We start from the raw sequence: 25,073 nt of genomic DNA, 5'->3' as shown, positions 1-25,073 counted from the left end.
CATTCCCCATTTCTCATCCCAGTCCTGAATCAGCCCTTGGCAACCCCGCAATCTGCTTTCTTTCTTCATAGAGGTGCCTATTCTGGGCATTTTAAACGAAGCCAATCACTCAAGCTGTGGCTTTTTGTTACTGCTTTCTTTCACTAACACAGCGTTTTCCAATTGTATCCATTGCGGAATGCATCAGTACTTTGCTCCGTTTATGACTGAGTAGCGCATCATCCATCCATCAGTGGTATATTGGGTTCTATCCACTTGTGCGTTATCGTAAATGATGCTATGAGCAATCCTGTGCGAGTTCGTGGGCGTACTTTTTTTCTTTGGCATACGCTTAGTGGAATTATTTACCATATAACAACTCTTAAGTTTACTATGTTGAGGTCATGTCCAGCTGCTTCCCAAAGCAGCTGCACCATTTTACATTCGTAGTTATTCCTTTAATAAAGCATCAACAAACGATTACGGTTTCCGCAGCATTCCAGAAATGGAGGGCGGGCCGAGCAGCAGGCGCCGAAAACCAGCGCCCAGGGCTCCGCCTTAGGGCTACCTTGCCCGGCCCCAGTCTCTCTCCGCTGCCAGCCTAGCCGGCCAGCTCGGGGGCCGAGACATCCCAGGACGCCGTGGGAAACGACGTTTCTCCTTCCCGCTGGGCCCCGCCCCCTCGGCGCCGGCAGCCTCGCGCAAAACAGACGCTGCTTATCGGGGGATGTGGACATTGTAGTTCCGTTTGCTGTCAGTAGCGCAGACTCTGCGGCAGAGGAAACTACAATACCCACAAGACCACGGTGCACGGAAACCGGAGGGTCCGGCGCGCGCCCGGCTCTCCCCGCCTTCTTCTCCCCCCCCCCCTCCGGTCCCCGCCGTTCCCCAGAACGTCTGTAAACACACCCAGAGACTGTCATGGAGGGGGAGGAGGAGGCGGCGGCGGTGAAGGGAGGCGTTTGGGGCCGCCTCCAGGGTCCGCGCTGCCATTCCTGAACTGGCCCCTCGCCCCGTCCCTGTGGCATCAGGAAGGCGAGCTGTTAGGCAAGAGGAGGAGGCTGTCAGAACCATATCCCCTTCTTCCCCTGGGGCGGGGGCCGGACCGGCTGAACCAGGGGAGGGCCTCGGGAGGGACGCCGGGCCGGCCGGCCTGCGCGCCCGCTGAGATGGATGACAGCAAGGTAAGTCCGGTGGTTTGCACCCGCAGCTGCCGCCGCCGCCTCCTGCTTGTCGTTAAGCCCCGCCGCCGAGCCTCATCTCTTGGTAGTCATCCCATGAAACACCTGCCCTAGACATCCCTGTCCCTCGTCCAGTTTTCGCCCGGCGGTACCCAGCCTGGAATCCCGGGGATGTCGCAGCAGAGTTTCCTCCGAAAGGGCCCTCTCCTCTCCAAAGTGTGCACTCGCGGGGCAAGCTTGTTGGCTAGCGTTTCCCGGTCACGCAAGCCCTAGTCCTTGACCTGCCTCTTGAGATAAGTGCAGAAACGGCGCAGCTTTTCTATCTGACCCACCCCCTGCCCCGCCTTAGCCCTTGTCTAGTTGGGAGAACTTAACTAGCGGACCCCCGAACCGGCCGTTTCCCTTGATTGATTCCCTTTCTTCGCTCAGGCTCCCTTACTCAATGCCCCATTCATATCATCAGTTCACTCCCCCTCTGAGCTGTGTCCCTGTGGTTGGCTGGAACCCTGCCTAACTCTTCTTGCTGCTACTCCGCCCGAGTCCGGAATCTAAACTCTTCTGGAAAGCCACCTCATTAAAAAGCAGTGGATGCCTGCTTGTTGACCTTTCTTAACATCCCATCCCCATCTCCCTTTCTTTCCCCGATGGTTGTCAGATACTTAGCACCGTTCATGTGTTGATTTCTACAGTTGGGATAACTTCATGTCTCTCTCTACTCGGTTGTTGAGTCGTTTTAGTTTATGAACCGTAAGTGCAGTCAGGGATTTGCTCCTGATGTTCAGGAAACTTTCTGTTGTCTCAATTTCCACAATTGCTAGCATGCTCTTCAAAGAGCATTTTCCAGTTGTTTGGGTACCCCCCCCCACCCCCAGACAATATGAATTTGTTGCTGCCAAGTTTGTTGTTTCTCCAGTCTTCAGACCAAAAATTAATTTCCAGCCATCCCTGTGCTACTTGGATTATTCTACAGTGTTTCCTGTTCCCTTTCCTCCGGAAGGCTCTGGAAAGTGACAGTAAAAGGGAAAGTCCAACACAATCCTCTTTAACTGGGATTCACTTAGAGGAACTGAGCTGCTGTTTGTAAAGTAGCAGACCACCACCCCCCCTCCCAATGGAAAGTCTTTTTGAGATAAAATGGGGAGTTCTGACCCTGTTCCAGAAAAGCAGAAAATAATTTTCCATAGATATCTTTGCTGCCTTGATCTCGCGTTTAAATTTAAAACTGAATACTGTGTCTGGCCCTTCCCTAGAAAAGAATGCTGTGGCCGTTTCAGAACGCAAAAACAACCTGCTGTTCTTTAGTGTCCTCACATTGAGTGAACCCCTTGCTGTCCCATCAATTCCTGCTCATAGCAACTCTTTCAGGCAGAGTAGAATCCTCATACAGCTTTAGGATTAAAGGCAAGGTTAAAATCTTCGCAGAAGCAGACTGCCACAGCTGTTTTCCGTGGTGTGGTGCTATAGTTTATTGTGCCAGCCTGGCCAATAAACACAAGTAGGATTAACTGAAGGGCAGAGGGATAAATGGCTCGGTGAGCCTCACCTTGGTTGTTCTGTGCCTCAGTTTAAAGGGGCACACTAACTGGGATGCCTAGCCTGTGGACTGTGTCACTGTAAGTTGAGGTCCCTTTAAGCCCACACGATTGGAATGTTCACCTCTGGAGCTGGGGACTGACAGTTGATGACAGTTGGGGACCTGCCTTGCTGTTTGCTGCCTTGGTATATATAGCCCAGCTCTCTCTACAGAAGGGGACTGGCACCTGGCAGCTCTCAAAACTTGAAGGACTGCTAGTGTCTCACTGCTTTATAATTTAACTGTTAATTTCTTGTATTATCAATCTGTATATTATTTAACGGCTTATTTCTCGAATTATATCTCTGTCTTTATAAATAAATTTTATATAATTACTAGCAATCTGGTTTGTCTCTCTAGAGAACCCTGTCCAATACATTTTGGTACCAGGAGTGGGATACCTGAATCTTTGTTGGGTTAATTTCCCAACCCCTTGTACGCAGATATTGTACCAATGAATCTAGAGTCTTTGATACAGCCTCCTTAGTGGGTCCAATCAGCATAATGTCATCAATATAATGGACCAGTGTGACATTTTGTGGAATAGACAGGTGGTCAAGGTCCCTTCGGACTAAATTATGGCACAGGGCAGAAGAGTTGATGTACCCCTGGAGGAGAGTTGTGAAAGTATATTGTTGCTCCTGCCAGGTGAAGGCAAACTGCTTCTGGTGGTCCTTTGAGACTGGTATGGAGAAGAAGGCATTAGCCAGATCAATAGCTGCATACCATGTACCAGGAGAAGTATTAATTTGCTCAAGCAATGTAATCACATCTGGGACAGCAGCTGCAATTGGAGTCACCACCTGGTTAAGTTTACAATAATCCACTGTCATTCTCCAGGATCCATCTGTCTTCTTTACAGGCCAAATTGGTGAATTAAATGGGGATGTAGTAGGAATCACCACCCCTGCATCTTTCAAGTCTTTGATGGTGGCACTAATCTCTGCAATCCCTCCAGGAATGCGGTATTGCTTTTGGTTCACTATTTTCCTAGGTAATGGCAATTCTAATGGTGTCCACTTGGTCTTTCCTACCATGATAGCCCTTATTCCACATTTTAGGGATCCGATATGGGGGTTCTGCCAGTTACTAAGTATGTCTATTCCAATGATGCATTCTGGAACTGGGGAAATAACCACAGGATGGGTCCGGGGGCCCACTGGACCCACAGTGAGGCGTACTTGAGCTAAAACTCCATTGATAACTTGACCTCCATAAGCCCCCCCTCTGATTGGTGGGCCTTCAAAACATTTTGGGTCTCCTGGAATTAGTGTCAGTTCTGAGCTGGTGTCTAGTAATCCCCGAAAAGTTTGATTATTTCCTTCCCCCAATGAACAGTCACTCTTGTGAAAGGCCGCAGGTCCCTTTGGGGAAGGCTAGAAGAAAGACTAACAGTATAAACCTTCAGTGATGTATCAGGATCCTCCTTACAAGGGACCCGGCCTACCCTTCATTCAAGGGGTTGTGGGTCTGTAAACTGGCTCAGGTCTGGGAATTGATTGAGTGATCGTGACTGTCTATTCTGCTGTTCACCTGATCTACCATTCTTTTGCCTGTACAGATCACGTAAATATTTAGTAGGCTTCCCATCTATTTCATTCCTAGGGACACCGTGGCTAAGTAGCCAGTGCCATAATTCCACACGAGACAGGTTGCTTTGATTATTATTGAAAACTTGTTGTCTATTATAACCACGCCCACCCTGTCTCTGTTGATTCAGTGCTGACACCTGCCCTCTACCATCATGGGGACCAATCAGCCCCATTGTGGGCAAATGTCGGAGTTCGCTTAGGGCAGTGCCCACTGTTAATCCTGGTGCACATAGAACAGCAATTACAGGAGTCTTAAGAGATGCTGGGGCCCACTTCACAAACTTGTTCCTTATGGTTGTGGTAAAGGGTATGTCTTCAGGACACCCCCTTTTTGAATCTATGGGAATATCTTGATAGTTCCATTCTAACATTACCAATTTCTCTGAGCTTTTGGATGCCTTCCTATACAGTGTACCAAGGCAGGTCAGGTACTTCAAGGTGGTCTAATCTAGGCCATCTGGCAGTCCATGCTTCATTGAACCAACCAAATAAAGACTTAGATCCTTTTTTAGCCTGTCTCGCAGAGACATTGAAAGAAGAGTCTGTGCTTAGGGGTCCCATATCCAGAAACTCAGGCCGGTCTAATATTACATTTCGTGCACCAGTATCCCACACCCTTAGTAACCATTCCCAGGGGTATTCTCCAGGCTTTTGCTTGTACGCATTTGAGAACTCAAGCAGGTCTTTATGTGTGTAGCGCACTTCTTGTTGGATAATCCTCTCAACCTCACCTTTAGGAGGTTTCTGAGACTTAATTTTAGTGACAGGTCTAGCGGAAATAATGGGTGGTGAGGGTGTTTCCTGGGTGCTCTCAGCAATATCTTGCGAGGCATCTTCCTCAGGTAATGCTACTGATGCAGCCCCACCTGGCGTATCAACTTGAATCGTTTGGCTAATCTGCTCAGGTGTTTCTAAGGGCTCAATATCCTCTTCTTCTGGATCATCAGCCCATATGTTCCCATCTCATATTTCAGGGTCCCAACTTTTCCCAATTAATGCCCTTACTTTGGTTTCAGACACTACTCTAGATCTGCAATTCACCTGCCGTTGTAATTCAGCCACTCGTATAATGAGACTCTGGACCTGGTTCTCAGCAATGTCAGCTCTTTTACTAGAGAAGAGAAGTCTCTCCTTTGTAGCACAGATGGAAGTTTTCAAATCTGTTAGTCTGCATGTGAGGTGTGCTTTTGAGGCTCTGAGATCATCCCTCTCCTTAATAACACTTTCCATTGTACGAAGGACCAGCCAACCAGCTTCCCTATACTTGTCATTATCACAAAACTCCTGGAAAATATCAAATGTACGATTGCCTAGAGCATATCCTTTATCCAGCACGTCATCTACTTTAGGTGCTACTGTAGGTATTATCTTTGCTATTTCACACCATGGATTAGTGCGGGTAGCAGACGTATCCCCGTTAAGACTAAATAGGTTAGAAAACCAATTTAAGAAATCCAGTGTGTTTGAACCACTAACCTTTTTCTTAGTAGCTGAGCACTTAATCACTTTGTCACTAGGGCTCCCTCTAAGTATCTCTCACCACCATCAAGTCTATTCCTACTCAGCGACCCCACAGTCAGAGGTGGAACTGCACTTGTGTATTTCTCAGACTGTACAAGAAGAGAAAGCTTCGTCTTTCTCTCCCCGAGCCACTGGTGGGTTCCACCTGCTGACCTTGTGGCTAGCAGCCCAGCACATAATGCTCTACACTGCCAGGCTGCCTTCCCTCCTACTCCTCCTAATTTTCATTTGCTTACTTTTAAGACTTCGTAAACATTTCATAACTTTCCCAGAGGCTTCAGAAACCTCTAAAGTAATCCAAGAGAAACACATAGGAGCTTTGGTTATTTTACTTACTTATCACACCTGGGGTTATTTCTAAAAGTAAACATTGTAGTGGGAGGAAGGGATAACATTTCACTGTTTGGCTAAATGAAAAGTTCCATTTTGGAAGGGAGACTAGGGACAACGTATTTCCTAACAGGGACATAGATGTTGTTAGGTACCATTGGGTTGGTTCCAACTCATAGTGACCCGAAGTGGAACAACAAAGCATTGCCTGGTCTCTCTTGCTCTGTCCTCATAGTCCTTGCTGCACACAGAAGTAAATCTTTGGGTACAGAGAAGAGAAGCAAAATGAATTCAGCTCTCGATCAATTTGCAGTTTTTGAGAGGATTTAGAAACCAGCAGTCTTTGATGATTACTGTAAAGAAAGTCCATTTAAATTTATGGATGGCTATTACTTCCAAGAGTACATTATTTGCACTTTCTCTTTCGGTCACAGTTGTAGATTAGTAATATTGAAGTGCTATGTGTAGCAAGACTGCACTATTCAGACAGTGTGCAATAGCCCTTCAGTAAGACTTTGGCAGCTCCCAAGTCTATCTGATCCAGCAATATTTACCCTTCTCCCAGAATATACCATTCATAAACCAGAAACCAAACCCACAGGCGCAGAGTCGATGCTGACTCATAGGGACCCCATTGGGCAGAGCGGAATGGCTCCCGTGGGCTTCACAAGGTTGTAAATCTCAACAGGCGTGGAAAGCCTCATCTTTCTCCCCCAGAGCAGCTAGTGGCTTCGAACTGCTCATCTTGCAGTAGCAACCCAGCACATCGCCAGTTATGCCACCAGGGCGCCTAATGTATTCAACATGTGTCACGGAGCCTTGGCTGCCATGTCCCCTCTGCAGGGGAAGGCGAAGGAAACGGAGCCTCTGTGGCACTATAGGTTAGGCGCTTGGCTACTAACCACCAGGTTGGTAATTCAAGCCCATTATCAGTTCTGTGAGAGAAAGATGAGGCTGTCTGGCTCCTGGAAAGATTTAGTCTCTGAGAGACCTGATAGAGGGTCACTATGGATCGGAATTAACTCACTGGCAACGCATTTGGGTGGGTTTTTGGTTCTTCTGAGGGCATAAAGAATGACAGCTGGCCAGGCAACAGGAGGAAGTGGGCAAGAGCAGCTGTTACAGAGAGGCAGTTTTTGACTGAGCAGGTCAGAGAGCAGACGATGTGAGGGATCTGCCTTTATAACAATTCTGCTTTCTAGCTGTTTTTCACCAGTGATGGTAATTGCCAAGCGCTGTGCACACACTCTGTCATTTAGCCTCCTGGAATGAGAGGAGAGCCGGCTTGAATGGATGTGCAGCTTGGCCTCCCATGTCTCTGGTGGAGTGCCGGGGACGGTGGAGAGGCTAGTTATTAGTGATTGAATTGAATTGGAACAGAGGTTGCCTTGACATCCTGGGCTTTATTATCAGCAGTGGGCGCCACTGAACAAACAAAACAAAGTGTGAAAACCCCAGCAATCCCAGACAGTAGCAAATAGGGAAAAATAAAGCAAGAGATAGCCTGAGCATTTAATAGCTGGGGCCTGGGAAAGCGCTAAGTCACAGAACGCAAATGCCGAGTGGGTGAAACTCCTACTGGGCTAATTGGGAAAATCCTTGGCTAATTTAGCCTTTCTGGGCTTCGATTTTTAAGTACTAAGTGAGGACAATACCTTCCCCTAGGCTACAGGAAGTGGTGCGATGCATATAAAACAAATGGTATTGATTTAACATAGAGTAGGCACTCCAACAATGTTCCCATGGCTATTCGCCGGATCAGGGACCTCCATGGTCCATAGCACAGTATAGTATACACATGCACCCTCGTTCATACCTACACGACTGCCGCAGATAGGGCAGGGGCAGTGGGATGGACCCCGAGATGAATTTAGGCTCCGTCCTTCACTGTTGGCTTACATGAGAACTGTCATCTTCTGAGCCCTCCTGCATGCCCACCACTTTGAAGCAAAGTGTTTGTTTTGTTGTTTTTGTTTTTTTTTAAACCAAATCCCCTTTTCCCTGATGCATTCAGTTAGAAAGAAAATAAAAGTCTGTTCTCAGGGATTTTGATCATAGAAAGGAAACTTATTTTATATTTGAAATTATGCTCCTTGAATAAACAAATGAGTCAAGTGAAATTCCCGTGATCAGGTGTGTTCCCGCTGCAGATCTCAGCTGGTGAAAGACCTCCACACCATGTAGCTTGGCCTTACAGTGTGGTAGGGCGTTAAGTCCTGGTTAAGGAGCTGAAAAGGGAGTGAACCAACCACTGGCTACAGTAAGCGAATAGGGGCCTCCTACCCCTCCGTACGTCCTTTCTCCCTGGTGCAGCACACCGTTACCTGGGAATGAGTTTTCTTAGACCTCCTTGCCTTTTGTGTCTCTGGTGCTCACTAACATTGTAGTTTGGTCAGAAAATCTCTCTGACATTCTGAAGGCAATCCCTCATCTTGGCCCTTGGCCATCCTTTCCTACAGTTGGAGCTACCTCCTTGGGAAGAGTCTCAAAATTCAGAGATGTTCTGCTTTTTCTGTCCCTCTCTCCTATCAGGGAGGGCTGGTGATGCTGTCAGGTAAGCATTGGGAGCTAACCACAAGGTCAGCAGTTCAAACCATTCAGCGGCTCCTCAGAAACCCTTTTAAGAGGTTGCAGGGCGTCAGAATCAACTAGACAGCAGTGGGTTTGTTTTCATCCCATTCATTAGCATTTACCATAGGACCAAGACAGCCAGTTAATCTATTAAATCCCTGACCCTAATATTCATGTACTAAGATGCTTTCCTTTCCTGCTCAGGCTATTGTGCATTTTATCTAAGATGTCAGTAGATAGATTAATCCTAAAGAGTAATTTTACTCTTACAGAAGCCAGTTGAAATCTAAGTTTAGATAACCTAATTTGGAATGTCTTACTCTTGTAAGGTTTTCAGAAAAATATGCTCTTTTATTCATTATCACATCAAACATTTGTAGAAATGCGTTACATTTCAGTGGTAGTATAGGACAACATAGAAAAATAATTCTACTAAGTGCGTTGGGGGCCATTAAGCATGGAGTGACTTAGCTGTCTGGGTATGGCAGAGATGTATGCACAGTGTGGAGATGAATCTTTAAGGAAGAATAGGCTTCTCCCAGGAAACAGGAATGAGGGATGGCCTCTACTAAAGCACAGTATTTCAGCAAATAGTGTTTTGGCAAGCCTTCTGTAAAGGGCCCGATAGTAAGGGCCTGTGGGCCATATGGTCTCTGTCACAATAGCATGTTAGCAGATTTTATGAAAAGCACTTGCCATCAAGTTACTTTCCACTAGTGGTGATCTGCAGTGTGTCCGAGGAGAACTGTGTTAGGGCTTTCACTGGCTGATTGTTTTTTTTTAAGTAGATTGTTGCACTGTTCTTTTCAGGTACCATTGAGTGGGCTCAAACCTCAAATCTTCTGGTTAGGGTGTTAACAGTACTGCCCCAGGGTCCCCAGGTTCAAGAATGATTTCTGAAATCGTGTGCAGTGTAAGGTGTCACAAAAAAAGGTCAACGTGAATAAGTATCCAGGAACTTGGAAAATGAACTCACTCACACATTTGGCAAGAGCAGCTGCAGCGGCGTGACAGGCGAAGGCAGAGTGTGGGGGCTGAGAAGTAAAAGGCGAAGGAGCAGACAGTAGAGACCACTCTCACTGAGTCACTTTTAACAATTGCTTACATGTGTGTAGTGCAAAGTTTTAGCCTCAAAACTTTTAGGTAAAGTTTTAGCCTCAAAATTCATAGTGATTCGGGGAGAAGGAGGCATAGGGAAGGAGAACGTGAACTTTCAGTTCAGACATGCTGATGTCAGCTGTTTCCTTTTGATGAGAAAAGTGGCAGAAAAGTTAGCGACAGGATAGCTCTGGTTTCTAAAGGAGAGAGACTGACAGCTGTGAAGGGACTTACGGTCACCTTAACACCAAAGGGATGTGCAGCCACTGCTTGTTTTCCTTTGAAGTGGTGAAGAACGGTGACTAGGCACATTGGTTGGTTTTTAAGATCATTTTACTGGGGGCTCTTACACTCTTATAACAATCCATACATCAATTGCATCAAACATATTTGTAAATATGTTGTCATCATCATTTTCTAAGCATTTACTTTCTATTTGAGCCCTTGGTATCAGCTCTTTGTTTTTCCCTCCTTCTACTACCTTCCCACCTTCGTGAACCCTTGATAAATTATAATTATTTTCATATCTTACTCCGACTGCTGTCTCCCTTCACCCACATGACTGTTGTTTGTCCCCCTGAGTGGGAGGGTGGGGTGTTAATGTGTCGATCACTGCGATCGGTTCCCCCTACCTCCCCTGCTACCCTCCTGGTATCACTACTCCCATTTCTGTTGACTAGGCACATTTGTATGTATCTTATTTTTCTCTGATCAATGGGAGATAACTTTTCCCTTTATGTTTCTGACAGAAAAGTAAAACAAGCCCTCTTGGTATGTTCTACTTAGCTAGGGCTGCTGAAACTACTTCAAGTAAATACAATCATGTATGATAATACCGATGAAATGTTCAGAGTTGGGCAAATTTATCGAGATGGTAGATTCGTAGTTGCTTAGGGCTGGCAGGCATCATCCACGTTATCATGTTCCTTCACACGAATCAGTACGATAAGCACTATTCATCATTTTCATAAAGAGTAAGGGAGAAAATTCCTTCCTTAATTCAATAGCCATTTACTAACTACTCACTATGTCCCAAACAGTGCTAAATTCTGTAAATGTGTGGGTAAGCCAAAAGCTAGTACTCGGCTCCCATCCAGTTCATACATGCACGGGTCTATTTCAAGCGATACTTAAGCATGTTTCTGCAACAAGTCCTTTTGGTAGCATACCTCGTCTTAGTCTCAGTAAAATATCTTCAGAACAAAAGGTGCAATCAAATCAGTGGCTTCCAAAGGGATCTGGTGGGCTGGGCTCCACATCAAGGCATACAGATCAGCCCAGAAGATTATGATGACTAATGTTGGGGGCCCCCAAAGAACATTCTCGATGGATTATTTAGGGGAATCACCAGGGCTTGTTCGGAGGCAGGTATTTTTTAATCGTTTTATTAGGGGCTCATACAACTCTTATCATAATCCATCCATACATCCATCAATTGTGTAAAGCACATTTGTACATTCATTGCCCTCATCAGTCTCAAAACATCTGCTCTCCACCGAAACCCCTGGCATCAGTTCCTCATTTTTCCCCTCCTTCCCTGCTTCCCCCTCCCTCATGAACCCTTGATAATTTATAAATTATTATTTTGTCATATCTTGCCCTGTCCAATGTTGCCCGTCACCCACTTTTCTGTTGTCTATCCCCCAGGGAGGAGGTCACATGCAGATCCTTGTAATCAGTTCCCCCTTTCCAACCCACCCTCCCTCCACCCTCACAGCATTGCTGCTCACACCACTGGCCCTGAAGGGATCATCCACCCTGGATTCCCTGTGTTTCCAGTTCCCATTTGTACCAGTGTACATTCTCTGGTCCAGTCAGAATTGTAAGGTAGAATTTGGATCATGATAGTAGGGGGTGAGGAAGCATTTAGGAACTAGAGGAAAGTAGTATGTTTCATCGTTGGTAGATCACACCCTGACTGGCTCATCTCCTCCCCGAGACTCTTCTGTAAGGGGATGACCAGTGGCCTACATATGGGCTTTGGGTCTCCACTCTGCACTCACTCCCTCATTCACAATGATAAGATTTTTTGTTCTGATGATGCCTGTTACCTGATCCTTTCGACACCTCGTGATTGCACAGGCTGGTGTGCTTCTTCCATATGGGCTTTGTTGCTTCTCAGCTAGATGGCTGCTTGTTTACCTTCAAGCCTTTAAGACCCAAGACACTATATCTTTTGATAGTCGGGCACCATCAGCATTCTTTACCACATTTGCTTATGCACCCATTTGTCTTTAGTGATCGTATCAGGGAGGTGAGCACACAATGATATGCTTTTTTGTTCTTTGATGCCTGTTACCTGATCCCTTCGGCACCTTGTGATCACACAGGCTGGTATGCTTCTTCCATGTGGGCTTTGTTGCTTTTGAGCTAGATGGCCGCTTGTTGTTTACCTTCAGGCCTTTAACCCCAGACGCTATATCTTTTGATAGCTGGGATCCATCAGCTTTCTTCACCACATTTGCTTATTCACCCACTTTGTCTTCAGCGGTTGTGTCGGGAAGGTGAGCATCAAAGAATGCCAATTTAATAGAAGAAAGTATTCTTGCCTTGAGGGAGTGCTTGAGTGGAGGCCCAATGTCCATCTGCTACCTTAATATTAAACCTATAGATATATGCACATAGTTCTAATTCCCCATCTTCATATATAAATATATTTGCATATCTACATGCCTTTATTTAGACCTCTATAAATGTCCTTTACCTCCTAGCTCTTTCCTCTATTTCCTTTCCTCTTGTCCCACTGTCATGCTCAGTCTTCATTTGGGTTTCAGTAACTCCTCTTGGTTACATTACCCTTGATCACACCCTACCAGGCCTCCTATACTCTCCTCACCACCGATTTGGATCACTTGTTGTTCCCTTGTCCCTGGGTTTGTTAATACCACTTCCTTTCCCCCTACCTCCCCCTCTCCCATGTCCCCAAGAACTGTCGGTCCCATTGTTTTCTCCTCCAGATTGTTCATCCAGCCTATCTTATTTAGACAAATCTGCGGAGATAATAACATGCACAAAAACAAGACAGAGCAAAACCAAGCAACAATATACAACAAAACAACAACAACAAAACAATGACAAAAAATTAAACAAAACATAAGAAAGAAAAGCTGTAGTTAGTTCAAGGACTTTTGTTGGCCTTTAGGAGTATTCTCCAGTCCAGTCTGTTGGTACACCACGCCCTGGCCCCAAAGTCCACCTTCGGCATTCCCTGGGAACCTCACCACTCCATTCCCTTGCTATTCTGTTGCACCCCCTTAGTGTTTTGCCTCGGTGTGGTGGGATTAGATTGGGCACAGTTCCCACAGTGTCTCAGTGGTGTCCCCTGTAGGGCTATGGGTCAGTGAGGGATGTCGTGTCTCATTGTGGGGCCGGCCATGTGGTCACGAGGCAGTTTTAAGCTTAAAGCTGCATTGGTGAGAAAAAGGCCTGGAAAGTTGCCCCGAGGAAGGCTTTCCCATCATGACTGTGCACTTGCTCATTCATTAGACTGTGCACCTGCTCCTCATTAGCTAGCAGGGGCTGTGCTACTAGAATTTTGTTGAGAAACCTTTCCCAGCCACCCTACATCTCTGATCGTGCCCCTTCAGACTCCTCCACCCCCAAATTCAACATTAACATTGGAAAGGAACCTGATTGGGGTCCCTCGAGGATGCCCAACTGCCATTTTGGCATGGTGTAAGCCCAAGTGCATAGACTTATTCAAGAAATGGTTAGAGAAGTGGACACGCTGCCTTCAGAAGTATGTAGACCTTGATGGAGGATATGTTGAGAAACAAGACATTTTGATATATTTGTTTAATAATGGTTTCTATGATTTTGTAGCAATAATACTATTTTACTTGCCCTCATATATTTACTCTTGAGGAACTGTCAAACTGTTTTCCATATCAGCTGAAACATTGTACTCTGCTACCGATAATGCGTGAGGATTCAATGTCTCCCCATACATGCCAATGCTGAGTACATAGCCATCCTAGCATTTGCAAAGAATATTGCCCACGATAGTACTTGGAAATAACCCCCCCTAGGTTGGAATGCACTCAGACAGTACAGTGGCCCAACAGTGGACTTGAACATACCAGCGATGATGAAGATGGTGCAGGCCCAGGCAGCCTTGCATTCCGTTGTGTGTGGTGTTACCGAGAGTTGGAGCCAACTCAACGATGAACAATTGATTATAAATAATTCTCATTGTGGTTTTTACTGGCATTTCCCCAGTGACTAGACTAATTACCTTGAGGTGGGGGAGGGGATTTATGTGTTTATTGGCTATTGCTTATCTTTTTTGGAGAAAAGGCTATTCATCCTTTGTCTATTTTTAAATTGGGTCATTTGTTTCTTAATTGCTTAGTTGTGAAAATTTTTATGTATGCTGGATACACTCCTTAAATATATCCTCTGTGTGGCCTTGAAAATGTATATATGTAATTTTCTCCCACTCTGTGAGTTGTGTCTTTAAAGCATAATTAAACTTTTATGAAATACAATATATTTAATCACTTGGGCTTTTGACATTATCTTTAAAAAATGGTCTAATCTAAGGTCCCAAAGATTTACTCTTTTATTATCCTCAAATCATTTTATAGGTCAGTTCTTAAACTTGGGCTGTTAATAAATGTTGAATTAATTTTTATAGGCGGTATGATTATGATAGAGGTCCAACTTGATTCTTGCATATGTGGACAGTCAGTTGTCCTAATACCACTTTTTGAAAAGTCTGTTCTTTACTCCTTTAATTGGCTGTAGCTCTTTGCCCAGAAGCATTGATCATAAATGTTTCTGGACTATCAGTTCTGTTTCATTAATCTATATGTGTATTCTTATACTGGTACCACACAGTCTTGATTACTGTACTTCTGTTGTAAGTTTTGAAGACAGAAAGTATGAGTCCCTCATCTTTTTTCTTTTTCCAAGATTTTTTGTTGTTGTAATTTAGATTCCTTTATATGTAATTTTTATAAAAGTTTTAGCATTAGCTGGTCAATATCCATAATCTACAGATTTAATACAAACCCCATTATCAAAATCTCAGTTGCTTTCTCTTATGGAAATTGACCAGCTAACCCTAAAAATGCATGTACACGGCCTTCGTATTTAAGAAAACGTGGTGGTATAGTGGTTATGAGTTGGCCTATGATCCACATGGTCAGCAGTTCGGTGGTTACCAGTAGGTCCATAGAAAGATTGGGCTTTCTATTCTCGAAATACTTGTAATCATGGAAACCCACAGGGAGTCGCTGTGAGAGCATTGACTTGATGGTGATGGCAGTGAGTTTGGTTTGGTTTGGTTTTTAGTATTGGAGGGGAGAAGGACAGGCTTTCTACTCCTCTTGGAAACTCACAACGGCAGTGCTACCCAGTCCTGTAGTATGGTTTGCTGTAAGTTGGCATCGACTTGATAGTAGTGAGGATTTTTATTTTGGAGAGTATTGTAGAGGCCCTACTGAAGTTTTCTGCCTTTATTCTATTTCTACCTGTGGTTGTTAGGTGAAGAACAGAGGCTGGCTGGCATTTTTCATCGAGGTGGTAGGTAGAAACCGAGACCTCAGAGTGTTTCCTTTGGGGCTAACTTTGAAGAGCAAAAGGCCTACAATCCCTACTCACAAATGTGTTTTGGTGGGACAAGAAAGGGGTAAAATGAGTAGTGGGTTAGGAGGGTACTGTTTTAAAGCCAGCTATTTACATTTTCATGTGGCTCTATGCCAATAGAAATAAAATTACAGCAGGAGAAGTAAGTAAAAATTTGGGGCTATTTTTAGTTTTTTTCTTGGTGTGTGTGCTAGACCATAAAAATCAGGAGTTACATTTAGCCACATTAATTTGCCTCTCGGGAGAAACTGGAAAGAGCAGGGGAACACTAAAGTTGATGGTTGTGTTTGTGAAACTGGGGTGAATTGGTGAGGTTGGTTTTGCTAATAAATATTTAAGGAATATGTAAAGTTGGTTTTATGGTTTCAACTTTTAGTTTTTGGTTCCTTGCTTCTAATTAACCCTTGCTATTTTGTCCTCAAGTTGTATGGCTTATGAAATACACTTTATATAAAGTTCAATACTAACCTACATGCATTTGTATACGGCTATCTTTTACTTTACATATGTGGGGGCTTCAAAATTGAATTGAAAGATGATGAAAAATTCCTACAAACTTTTTTACATGCCCCCTCCCCAACATGTATTACTTAAGATTTACAGTAATCTTGTGATGTACTTGACTCTCTTGAAAACTGGAACAGTAATCAGAGTTTTGCTGGTATGAAAAGTTAAAAATTAAGCTAGAGAATGATTATATGATATTAAATATAATTATGCAGAGATGACATTAAATACAGGAAACCTGAATTCATTTACTCTGCCTTTCTAATAAAAAAGGGAATGAAAAGTTCCAAATTAAATATTTTGCTACCATGAAAACTAAACAAAAGGTTATAACTTTAATTTGATTGTGCTGTGCTTGTTTTTAAAAAGTCAGTGAAGTACATTGTGTTCTCTTGGTGGCTTCTAAAAGGCAGCCATTCTTGAATTAATTAAAAATGGTAATCTATGAGGGATTGGATTACTTGACTGTGTGGTTGATGAGTCACTTTACTTTATAAAGAGTAAATGTCAGGATAATTTATTTAACTATAATAGTTTAAGTTTCAAGACATTGTTCTTTAAAAACTAAAAACAGTAACTGTATTTTAGTTTGTGGTGTAATTTTGAAATATTTTATCTGAATTGGGCAATTGATGAGGAGACCTGGTGGCCCAGTAATTAGAGGCCTTTTGTTACTAACTGAAAAATTGGCAGTTTATGTTATTTTGTATTTAAATTTATTTTGTTGTTATTATTTAGAGTATGTTCCGTAGAACATATATCAAATCTACAATTAGACTAGGATGTTAAGGAGCAATTTGCGTTGAGCTTATAAAAATGGAATCAAGAGCAGTCCACAAAAACGTTTCAAACAACGGCATTGTTAAAATTAATGTACTCCCTTTGTAGGTAGCTGATTTAAAAAAACATTTGATATATAAATTCTGGTTCGTGTGTTTTTAAGTATATCATCTTTACCTGCTATCTTGTAACTTGAGGAGTCTCCCAAGGCAAACAATGAAGAAGATTAAATTACTTTGCTACTCACCCAAAATTTGGAGTCATGCAAGTAAACACACCACACAATTTTTTTTTCAGTCAAAAGAACAGTTTTGTTTATTTATTAATTTATTTTCTTTTTTTTTTTTAATTTAAAGATCATCTTATTGGGGGTTCCTACAGCCCTTATAACCATCCATACGTCAATTTTATCAAGCGTATTTGTACATATGTTGCCATCATTATTTTCTAGGTGTTTACTTCCCATTAAGCTCTTGGTATCAGTTCCTCTTTTTTCCCTTCTCACCCACCCTCGTGCCCCCTTGATAAATTACAAATGATTATTTTTCATATCTTACACTGACTGCTATCTCCCTTCCCCCATGGTTTCTGTTGCTCATCCCCCTATTTTTCTAATTGGAAGCACTTACAAATCATTAAAGTACAGTTAAGAAATTATATCTATCCGAAAAGTCCTCATTAATTAAAAAAAATAATTTTATTGGGGGCTCATACAATTCTTAACACAATCCATACATACATCCATTGTGTCAAGCACATATGTACATTTGTTGCCATCATCATTCTCAAAACATTTGCCTTCTACTTGAGCCCTTAATATCAGCTGCTCATTTCCCCCTTCCCTCACCACTCCTCCCTCCCTCATGAACCCTTCATCATTCATAAATTATTATTTTGTCCTATGTTACACTGTCTGACATCTCCCCCCGCCCACTTCTCTGATGTCCATCCCCCAGGGAGGAAGTTAAAAGTAGATTCTTGTAGTCGGTTTCCCCTTTCTACCCCACATTCTCTCCACCCTCCAGGCATCACCACTCTCACCCTGGTCCTGCAGGAGTCATCTGTCCTGGATTCCCTGTGTTTCTGGTTGCTATCTGTACCAATGTACATCCTCTGGTCTAGACAGGTTTATAAGGTAGAATTGGGATCATGATAGTGGGGGGTGGAAGCATTTAAGAACTAGAGGGAAGTTATATGTTTCATCGTTGCTACCCTGCACCCTGATTGGCTCATCTCCTCCCCACAACCCTTCAGTAAGGGGGTGTCCAGTTGCCTACTGATGGGCTTTGAGTCTCCACTCTGCACTCACCCACATTTACAATGATCTGATTATTTGTTCTTTGATGCTTGATATCTGATCCCTTTGACAGCCCATGGTCACACAGGCTGGTGTGCTTCCTCCATGTGGGCCCTGTTGCTTCTGAGCCAGATGGCCGCTTGTTTATCTTCAAGCCTTTAAGACCGCAGACACTACATCTTTCTATAACTGGGCACCATCAGCTTTCATCACCACATTTGCTTATGCACACATTTTTCTTCAGCAATCGTGTCGGGAAGGTGTGCATCCTGGAATGCCAATTTAATAGAACAACGTGTTCTTGCATTGAGTAAGTACTTGAGTGGAGGCCTAATGTCTATCTGCTCCCTTAATGCTAAACCTATAAATATATGCACGTAGATCTGTTTTCCCACATTCTTATGTAAATATATTTACATATGTACATTCCAGTCTTTAGACCTCTATAAATATCCCTTGTCACCTAGTCCTTTCCTCTATTTCCTTTTACTTTCCTCTTGTCCCACTATCATGCTTAGCCTTCATTTGAGTTTCAGTAATTTCTCTCAGTTAAATTGCCCTTGCTGAATCCCTACCAGGCCTCTCACACCCTCCTTGCTATGGATTTTGGATCACTTGTTGCTCCCCTGTCCCTGGGTTGGTCAGGACCACCTTCTTACCCCCGTCTCCCCCTCTCCCATGTCCCCCCAGAACCATTGGTCCCATTGTTTTATCCTCCAGACTATTCATCCAGTCTCTCTCATCTAGATAGATCTGTAGAGATAATAATATGCACCAAAAATCAAGCCATAGCAAGATAGCAAGATAGGTGATGAATGAGAACACAGTGACGACAAGGAAACCAATTATCCATAGAAGAATAAATTAATTAAAAGAAAAAAAATTTGAAAAGAAAGAAAAACCTGTAAATAGATCAAGGTCTGGTTTTTTATCTCTAGGCGTGTCCTTCAGTCAGGTCCAATGGAGTATCATGCTCTGGCCCCAGAGTCTGCCCTTTGTACTCCCTCAGGGGCTCCCTGCTCTGCTCCCATGGTTGCTCTGCCGCACGCTTTTAGTGGTTTGCCTCAGTGTCACAGGGTCAGTCTGGGCCAGTCCCGGCCCTGAGTCTCCAGTACTGTCCTCCTTAAGGCCCTGGGCCATCAAGGGACAGCGTGTCTCGTAGTGGGATCAGCCATATTGTCTACTCTGTCCATTGGCTCTTCAGAGCGGGGATATCATACTTCAGGCCTGGTGGGCCAGGATGTGCTCCACTCTCTCTTCCTACCCCTTCTTTTCTCCCATTTGCTCTGATCGAACATGCCCCTCTCCCCTAGCTGCCGTTTCAGTGCCGTCCTCTCAAGTAAATTCTTCTGGGGTGAGGGGCAGTTGTCCACGTAGCTGGTATGGGGGCCGAGCCCTCAGGCCCCTCCACTGGCTCCCCACCTCATTAATCTTTTGTCAACTTCTTTTATTCTATTTTTTTCTAACATTGAGGTCATCCAGAATTACAGTTTTGAATATTGATTGTTTCTTATTGAAACAGTTTATTATAATTATCTTTTTAAGACAATAAAAATTCAGTGTGAACAAAATAATTAGTAGTGGTCCAGTTTTTCATTATAAGTTTCAAATGGTTCATAAAGTTTATTGTTAAAATATTTAAAGCATAGGTTCCCAATTTATTTAGCCTACAACTCCCTTTTCAAGGAAAAAAAACCAACAGCCCTGTGCCCCGGCAGTGACACACTTGGGTGCTCTAGTCTATAACCCAGAATAAAGTGTAGGTATCTGCTATTGTAGACCCCCTGGATCATTCCAGGGCCCCTCGGGGTGGGGTATACCTACTTCAGAAACACCGATTTAAAGTTGTTGAGAAAATGATAAAGACTTAGATTATTTTTTCTGTCACATTCATGTTGTCTGGGGAAAAGTATGCTGCATAGACCCACAGGTATCTGATGGGATTGTTTTTAATTAGCTCTGTAAGAAAACAAAACAAAATACCAATCTTCTTACTCTTGAGTTCATTTCGTCTCATGATGACCCCTTGTGTTACAGAGGAGTACTGCTTCATAGAGTTGTCTTGGCTATAGTAACTACAGCAACATAAAGTCGGGTCTTTCTTCTGCAGTCCCTGTGGCTGGGTTTGAACCACCAACCTGTAAGTTGGTAGTTAAGTACAAACCACTTGTGCCACTCACAGGCCTCTTAGTTCCATAAGCTTTATCTATTTATTATCTGCAAATGCTTTCTTTGCTAATACATAGCTCTAGTTGCTTTATTGATAATATAACTGAAAGTAAAGATTATTTCTTCTTTCTCTTGCTGAAGGTGGTTGGAGGCAAAGTAAAGAAGCCAGGTAAACGTGGTCGGAAGCCAGCCAAAATCGATCTGAAAGCAAAACTTGAGAGGAGCCGGCAGAGTGCAAGAGAATGCCGGGCCAGAAAAAAACTGAGGTATCAGTATTTGGAAGAATTGGTATCCAGTCGCGAAAGAGCTATCTGTGCTCTCAGAGAGGAACTGGAAATGGTAAGGAAGTCTGTAGATAAAGGATGAAATAATCGCAATTTAACAGTCAATAAAGTAGACTTTAAAACATGATAATGCTATTTTCACATGTTCAGGTGGTCAACTTTGGAAAGGCTATTAATAAGGTTATGTAGACAAATAAACCTTTTCCTACACTGACTATGGGGACTGAATGTTTATGACATTGAGGAAGTATATAGTAGAAAACAACCCACTATATCGATATATGATTGGTCAAATAAATGATACTCATCCATATATTGGACTTCTTTGCAGCCAATAATCACAATGTATAGATTTTTCTTACTGATGTAGAAAAAAGTTAAAATATTATCACTACTTTGAAAAAACAATATAGCAATATGTAAAATATACATAGTATGGTACCATCTATGTTTAAACATGCTACAGAACTTTTTTAAAGTTCGTGGATTAAAAGATAGATAGATAGATAGGTAGATAGATAGATAGATAGATAGATAGATAGATAGATAGACAGATAGATCATGGGGGAAAAAATCCATGATCTTTTAATTCTGTTCTCAACCAACTTTTTGAAGCCCCCTCCTATTTATTTGGGGTGCTTTATTCATTCACATTTTATGTGTTGTCTGCAGAAATGTAAAAGAGAGTAGGTACACGAGAATTAAGAGAGGTGACAGGTAGAAGAGAGAGACAGTCATAGCATGATGCTTGCAAAACTGGGAGAGGCGACCTAGGTGTTTAGAAAGTTGAGGCATGAGAAGCCAAGTAGATAATATTCAGTAAATAGTTTTCTGAAAACATTCCATGTCACTTGTGCTATAAATTATTTCTTGTCTTCTGTGAGGTAACAAACCACCTTCCTGTTGCCATCGAGTTGATTCTAACTCACAGTCCTCCCGCAGGGCGGAGGAGAGCTGCCCCATAGGGTTTCCAAGGGGTTCTTTAGGGAAGGAGCTCTGGGGGTGCAGTGGTTAAGTGCTTGGCTGCGAACTGAAAGGTCAGTGAGCTGAACCCACCAGCTGCTCCATGGGAGGGAGATCTGGGAATCTGCTTCCTTAGAGATTCACAACCTTGGAAACTCAATGGGCATCTCCCTTCTGCCCCACAGGGTAGCTACGAGTCGGAATAGACTCCATGGCACCAGGGGTTGGTTGGGTTTTTTTGTTTTGTTTTTTTTGGTTTAATCTTTACAGAAGCAGAATACCACATCTTTCTACCACAATGCATCACCTAAGGAGATCAATTTGGCCTCTATCCTTGGTTCCTGAGAGATAATCTTTGGGATTTCCTGAGTAATAGAGGTACTTTTTGCTATTTAGGCCTAAAGACAATTCCTGAGGATTTGTGTTAATGGGGTTGGGGGGCGGATGAAGTTTGACCAACTTAGAAGGACCACTTTGTGGTCTGATATCAGCTGACTTGAGAGGAAGAGAGAAAGAGTGATTCTATCAAGCATCTGCAGTAAGGCCCAGAGGTGAGATGCTATGGAAAGTTCTGGGGACTGCAGTTGCATCTTAAAGAGAAATGCTGTTTGTGATAGATTTGATAAGGGTTGGTTAGGGATAGGCAGACGTTCTGAGCAAAAGGAGGAATAAGAACTTCATCTTAAGAGCATCCTGAAGGCTTTTAAACGGAAGCATAATATGTTTAGATGAGGAAGCTTCAAGAAGTTCATGGAAAACTTCCATTACCTTTCATTCCATTTTTCCATGAACTTTTTGAACCCTTCTCACATCTGTCGAAGAGTAGTCCCTGAGACGGCAGTGTGGGGAGTGGATAAGGTGAACAGACGAGACTGCTTAGAGGCAGCGAGAACCTTTGGGAGGCTTTGATAGATGGCAGTGCAGCTGCAGCAACGCCGGCAGTGAGACTTCTTAGACGGGTAGAAGCCACAGATGTCTCAATAGATGAAGGATGGTCCTATATTGAAGAAAGGGACTGCCAATGCAGAGTGGGCTTAGTGGGAGGGAAGTTCAGATTTTAGACATATTTAATTTGATATGTCTGTGGAAGATCCGAGAGGAAAGATTACGTGGCAATTAGAGAAATGGGTCCCAAGCAGGAGTGTGCAAACATCGTTTGTAAAGTGACTGCTATGGGATGACACCTCGTGAGAGCCAGCCCACAGCAACCCTAACGCAGCAGGATGAAGTGCCGCTGCTCCCAGCCACCCTTAAATTGTGCTCAGCGGCAGGGCCGTGCCCTTTCAGGTCACTGACGGCCTCTCGCTCTTTCACTGACCCTCCACGTGCCAAGCGTGATGTCCTTCTCCAGGGACTGACTACGCCTGATCTTATGTCCAAAGTGCTTAAGGCGAAGTCTTTCCATCTTCACATCTAAGGGACATTCCAGCTATACATCTTCCAACTGTTCGTTCTGGGGAAGTCCAGGGCATAGCCAGTATTCTTTGCCAACACCGTAATTCAAAGATGAGGCTGTCTGCCTCCATAAGGATTTACAGCCTCAGAAACCCTATATGGCAGAAGTTACCAAACTTACTTCAGAAACAAATTACTCGGTGCCCCCCTGGCAATGAAAACCTTCTGTGCTATAGGACATAATCCAGGATAAAGTGGAGGTATCTGTGTTGCAGTCTCCCTGCCTTGATTGTCCCAGCACTCTCCAGGGGGGATAATGCCCACTTTAGGAATCCTAGGGTCGCTATGACTGTGGCAGTGGGTTTTGGTGTAGTCATTGCCCAACTTTCATGTACATTTGAATGACAGAAAATAGCATGGCTTTGGGCAGCTACACCTTATCCTCAAAGCAACACTGTTGCTCTTTAACACTTTAAAGGAGGTCTTGTGGTTTTATGCAGCAGGTTTGGTTCCCTGACTGGTGTTTCTATGGCTGTTGTGTGTCAATAAAATGAAATCCTTGACAGCGTTTTCTTTTTTCCATTTGTCATGCTTTTCTGGGTGCAGTGTGAGAATTTTTGTTGTCTTTATATTGAGTGTAACTCATGCTGAAAACAGTAGTCTGTGATCTTCATAAGTCAGTGTTTCGAGGCCTTTCCATGTGCAACCTGCACGGCTGAGTTCTCTGCGTATTGCAGGCTGTTCTGAGGCCGAGTTCATACAGTCCAGTTTCTTGGATTACTTGCTAAGCATACAAACCGAGTGAGTATGGTGAGAGGACACAACCCAGCCCGCCACACACCTCTGTGTCCCCTTGTTCTGTTCAAACCGCTGCGGTTCAGCACAAATAGATGTCTTTGCAATGTTGTTCATAGTTCGTTGTAATCCACACAGTGGGTTGCTTTTACATACTCTGTGAAACACAGGTGAACGCTCTCCGGTAGTCTTGGCTTTCAGCTAAGACTCATGTGATCCCGTCAATGATCTCTCTCCTTGGATGCTGCTTGAATTTCTGGAAGTTCCCTTTCAAAAAAATTTTTTAATATCTTCATTCTCTGAGGTTCCCCTAGATTTTATTCTTTTGAAATCCAAGCTCACTGGCATCCAGTCAATGTGACTCATAGTGAGCTTGTAGGGCAGGGTAGGACTGCCCCTGTGGGTTTCTGAGGCTGTAAATCTGTAGATCCTGTCTCCTGTGAAGAGGCTGGTTGGTGGGTGTGAACTGCTGACTTTGTGGAGAGAAGCCCCGACAAGGCAACCACAGTGTTACCAAGACTCCTTTACTTCACCCGTATCCTCTTTCTCTCGGAATTCTGTGTTGTCTTCGGGCTTTACAAATTGACCCTCATTTTTTCTAGGATTTCGATGGCTTCCCTCAAACCCCCCCCCCCCATGGCTTTTAATTGTATTCCTAGCTAAGAGTGTTTGGATAGAGTGATTGTTAATTAGGTGTCACTAACTGATAGGGTGAACCATTTGTGGGCATTTCATTTTAAAATGATGTATTAATCTTAGTAAATCTCGTAACTAAAGGTGTACTGTAAGGAGATATTCTTTTAGCCATAATGGGTTTCTTAATGTTTGCAAAAAGGAAATGTCAACAATAGTTTTGTGCCATCTTCTGAAGAGGGTCCTGTGGAAATAAGCCAGCCAGCCCACTGCCTTGGAGTCCATTCCAACGCCCAGTGGCCCCCTGGGACAGAGTAGAACCGTTTCTTGGGGTTTCTGAGACCATAACCCTTTATGGAAGCAGACAGCCTCATTCATTCAAATGTAGATTGATTGGTTGGTTTGATGGCAGACCTTAACAATAGCATTCCTAACACTTAACCCATTGCACCACCAGAGATCCTTAAGTAAGAAATCAAGCAGAAGGTAATTGCTGGCAGCCAATGTGATTTCTAGATAAGGAGTGCCTATATACTGTGTTTCGACCAGTGCTTCTTGAACTCCGATAGGTAAGGTTTACTTAAATGTATTTTCCATCTTTCAGTACAAGCAGTGGTGTATGGCAATGGACCAAGGAAAAATCCCTTCTGAAATAAAAGCCCTCCTCACTGGAGAAGAGCAGAGCAAATCTCAGCAGAACTCCAGCAGGCACAGCAAGGCTGGGAAGACGGACACCAGTGACAGTGCCTGTGAGTACAGTGCCTGGGAGACCTGATGCTAGGGGAGCAGCTCAGGTCGGGTTTCCATTGACTGCTG

The 25,073-nt window shown here is 43.7% G+C and overlaps 1 protein-coding gene across 1 annotated transcript in view; it reads left to right on the top strand.

Moving 5' to 3' along the window:
- The first annotated feature begins 856 nt into the window (after window positions 1-856).
- Window positions 857-25,073, top strand: part of CREBL2 (cAMP responsive element binding protein like 2) — a 31,053-nt gene continuing 6,836 nt past the window's right edge. Inside the window, exons 1-3 of the mRNA XM_075552046.1 lie at window positions 857-1,163; window positions 20,329-20,526; window positions 24,862-25,006. Of these exons, the coding sequence (XP_075408161.1) occupies window positions 1,149-1,163; window positions 20,329-20,526; window positions 24,862-25,006 (358 nt within the window). The 5' untranslated portion in view covers window positions 857-1,148. The remainder of the gene's footprint in view (window positions 1,164-20,328; window positions 20,527-24,861; window positions 25,007-25,073) is intronic.

The sequence above is a fragment of the Tenrec ecaudatus genome, chromosome 6 (assembly GCF_050624435.1).
Source record: "Tenrec ecaudatus isolate mTenEca1 chromosome 6, mTenEca1.hap1, whole genome shotgun sequence".
NCBI lineage: Eukaryota > Metazoa > Chordata > Mammalia > Afrosoricida > Tenrecidae > Tenrec > Tenrec ecaudatus.
The sequence above is the reverse complement of the archived record's forward strand: the minus strand, read 5'-3'. Positions and strand labels throughout refer to the sequence as shown.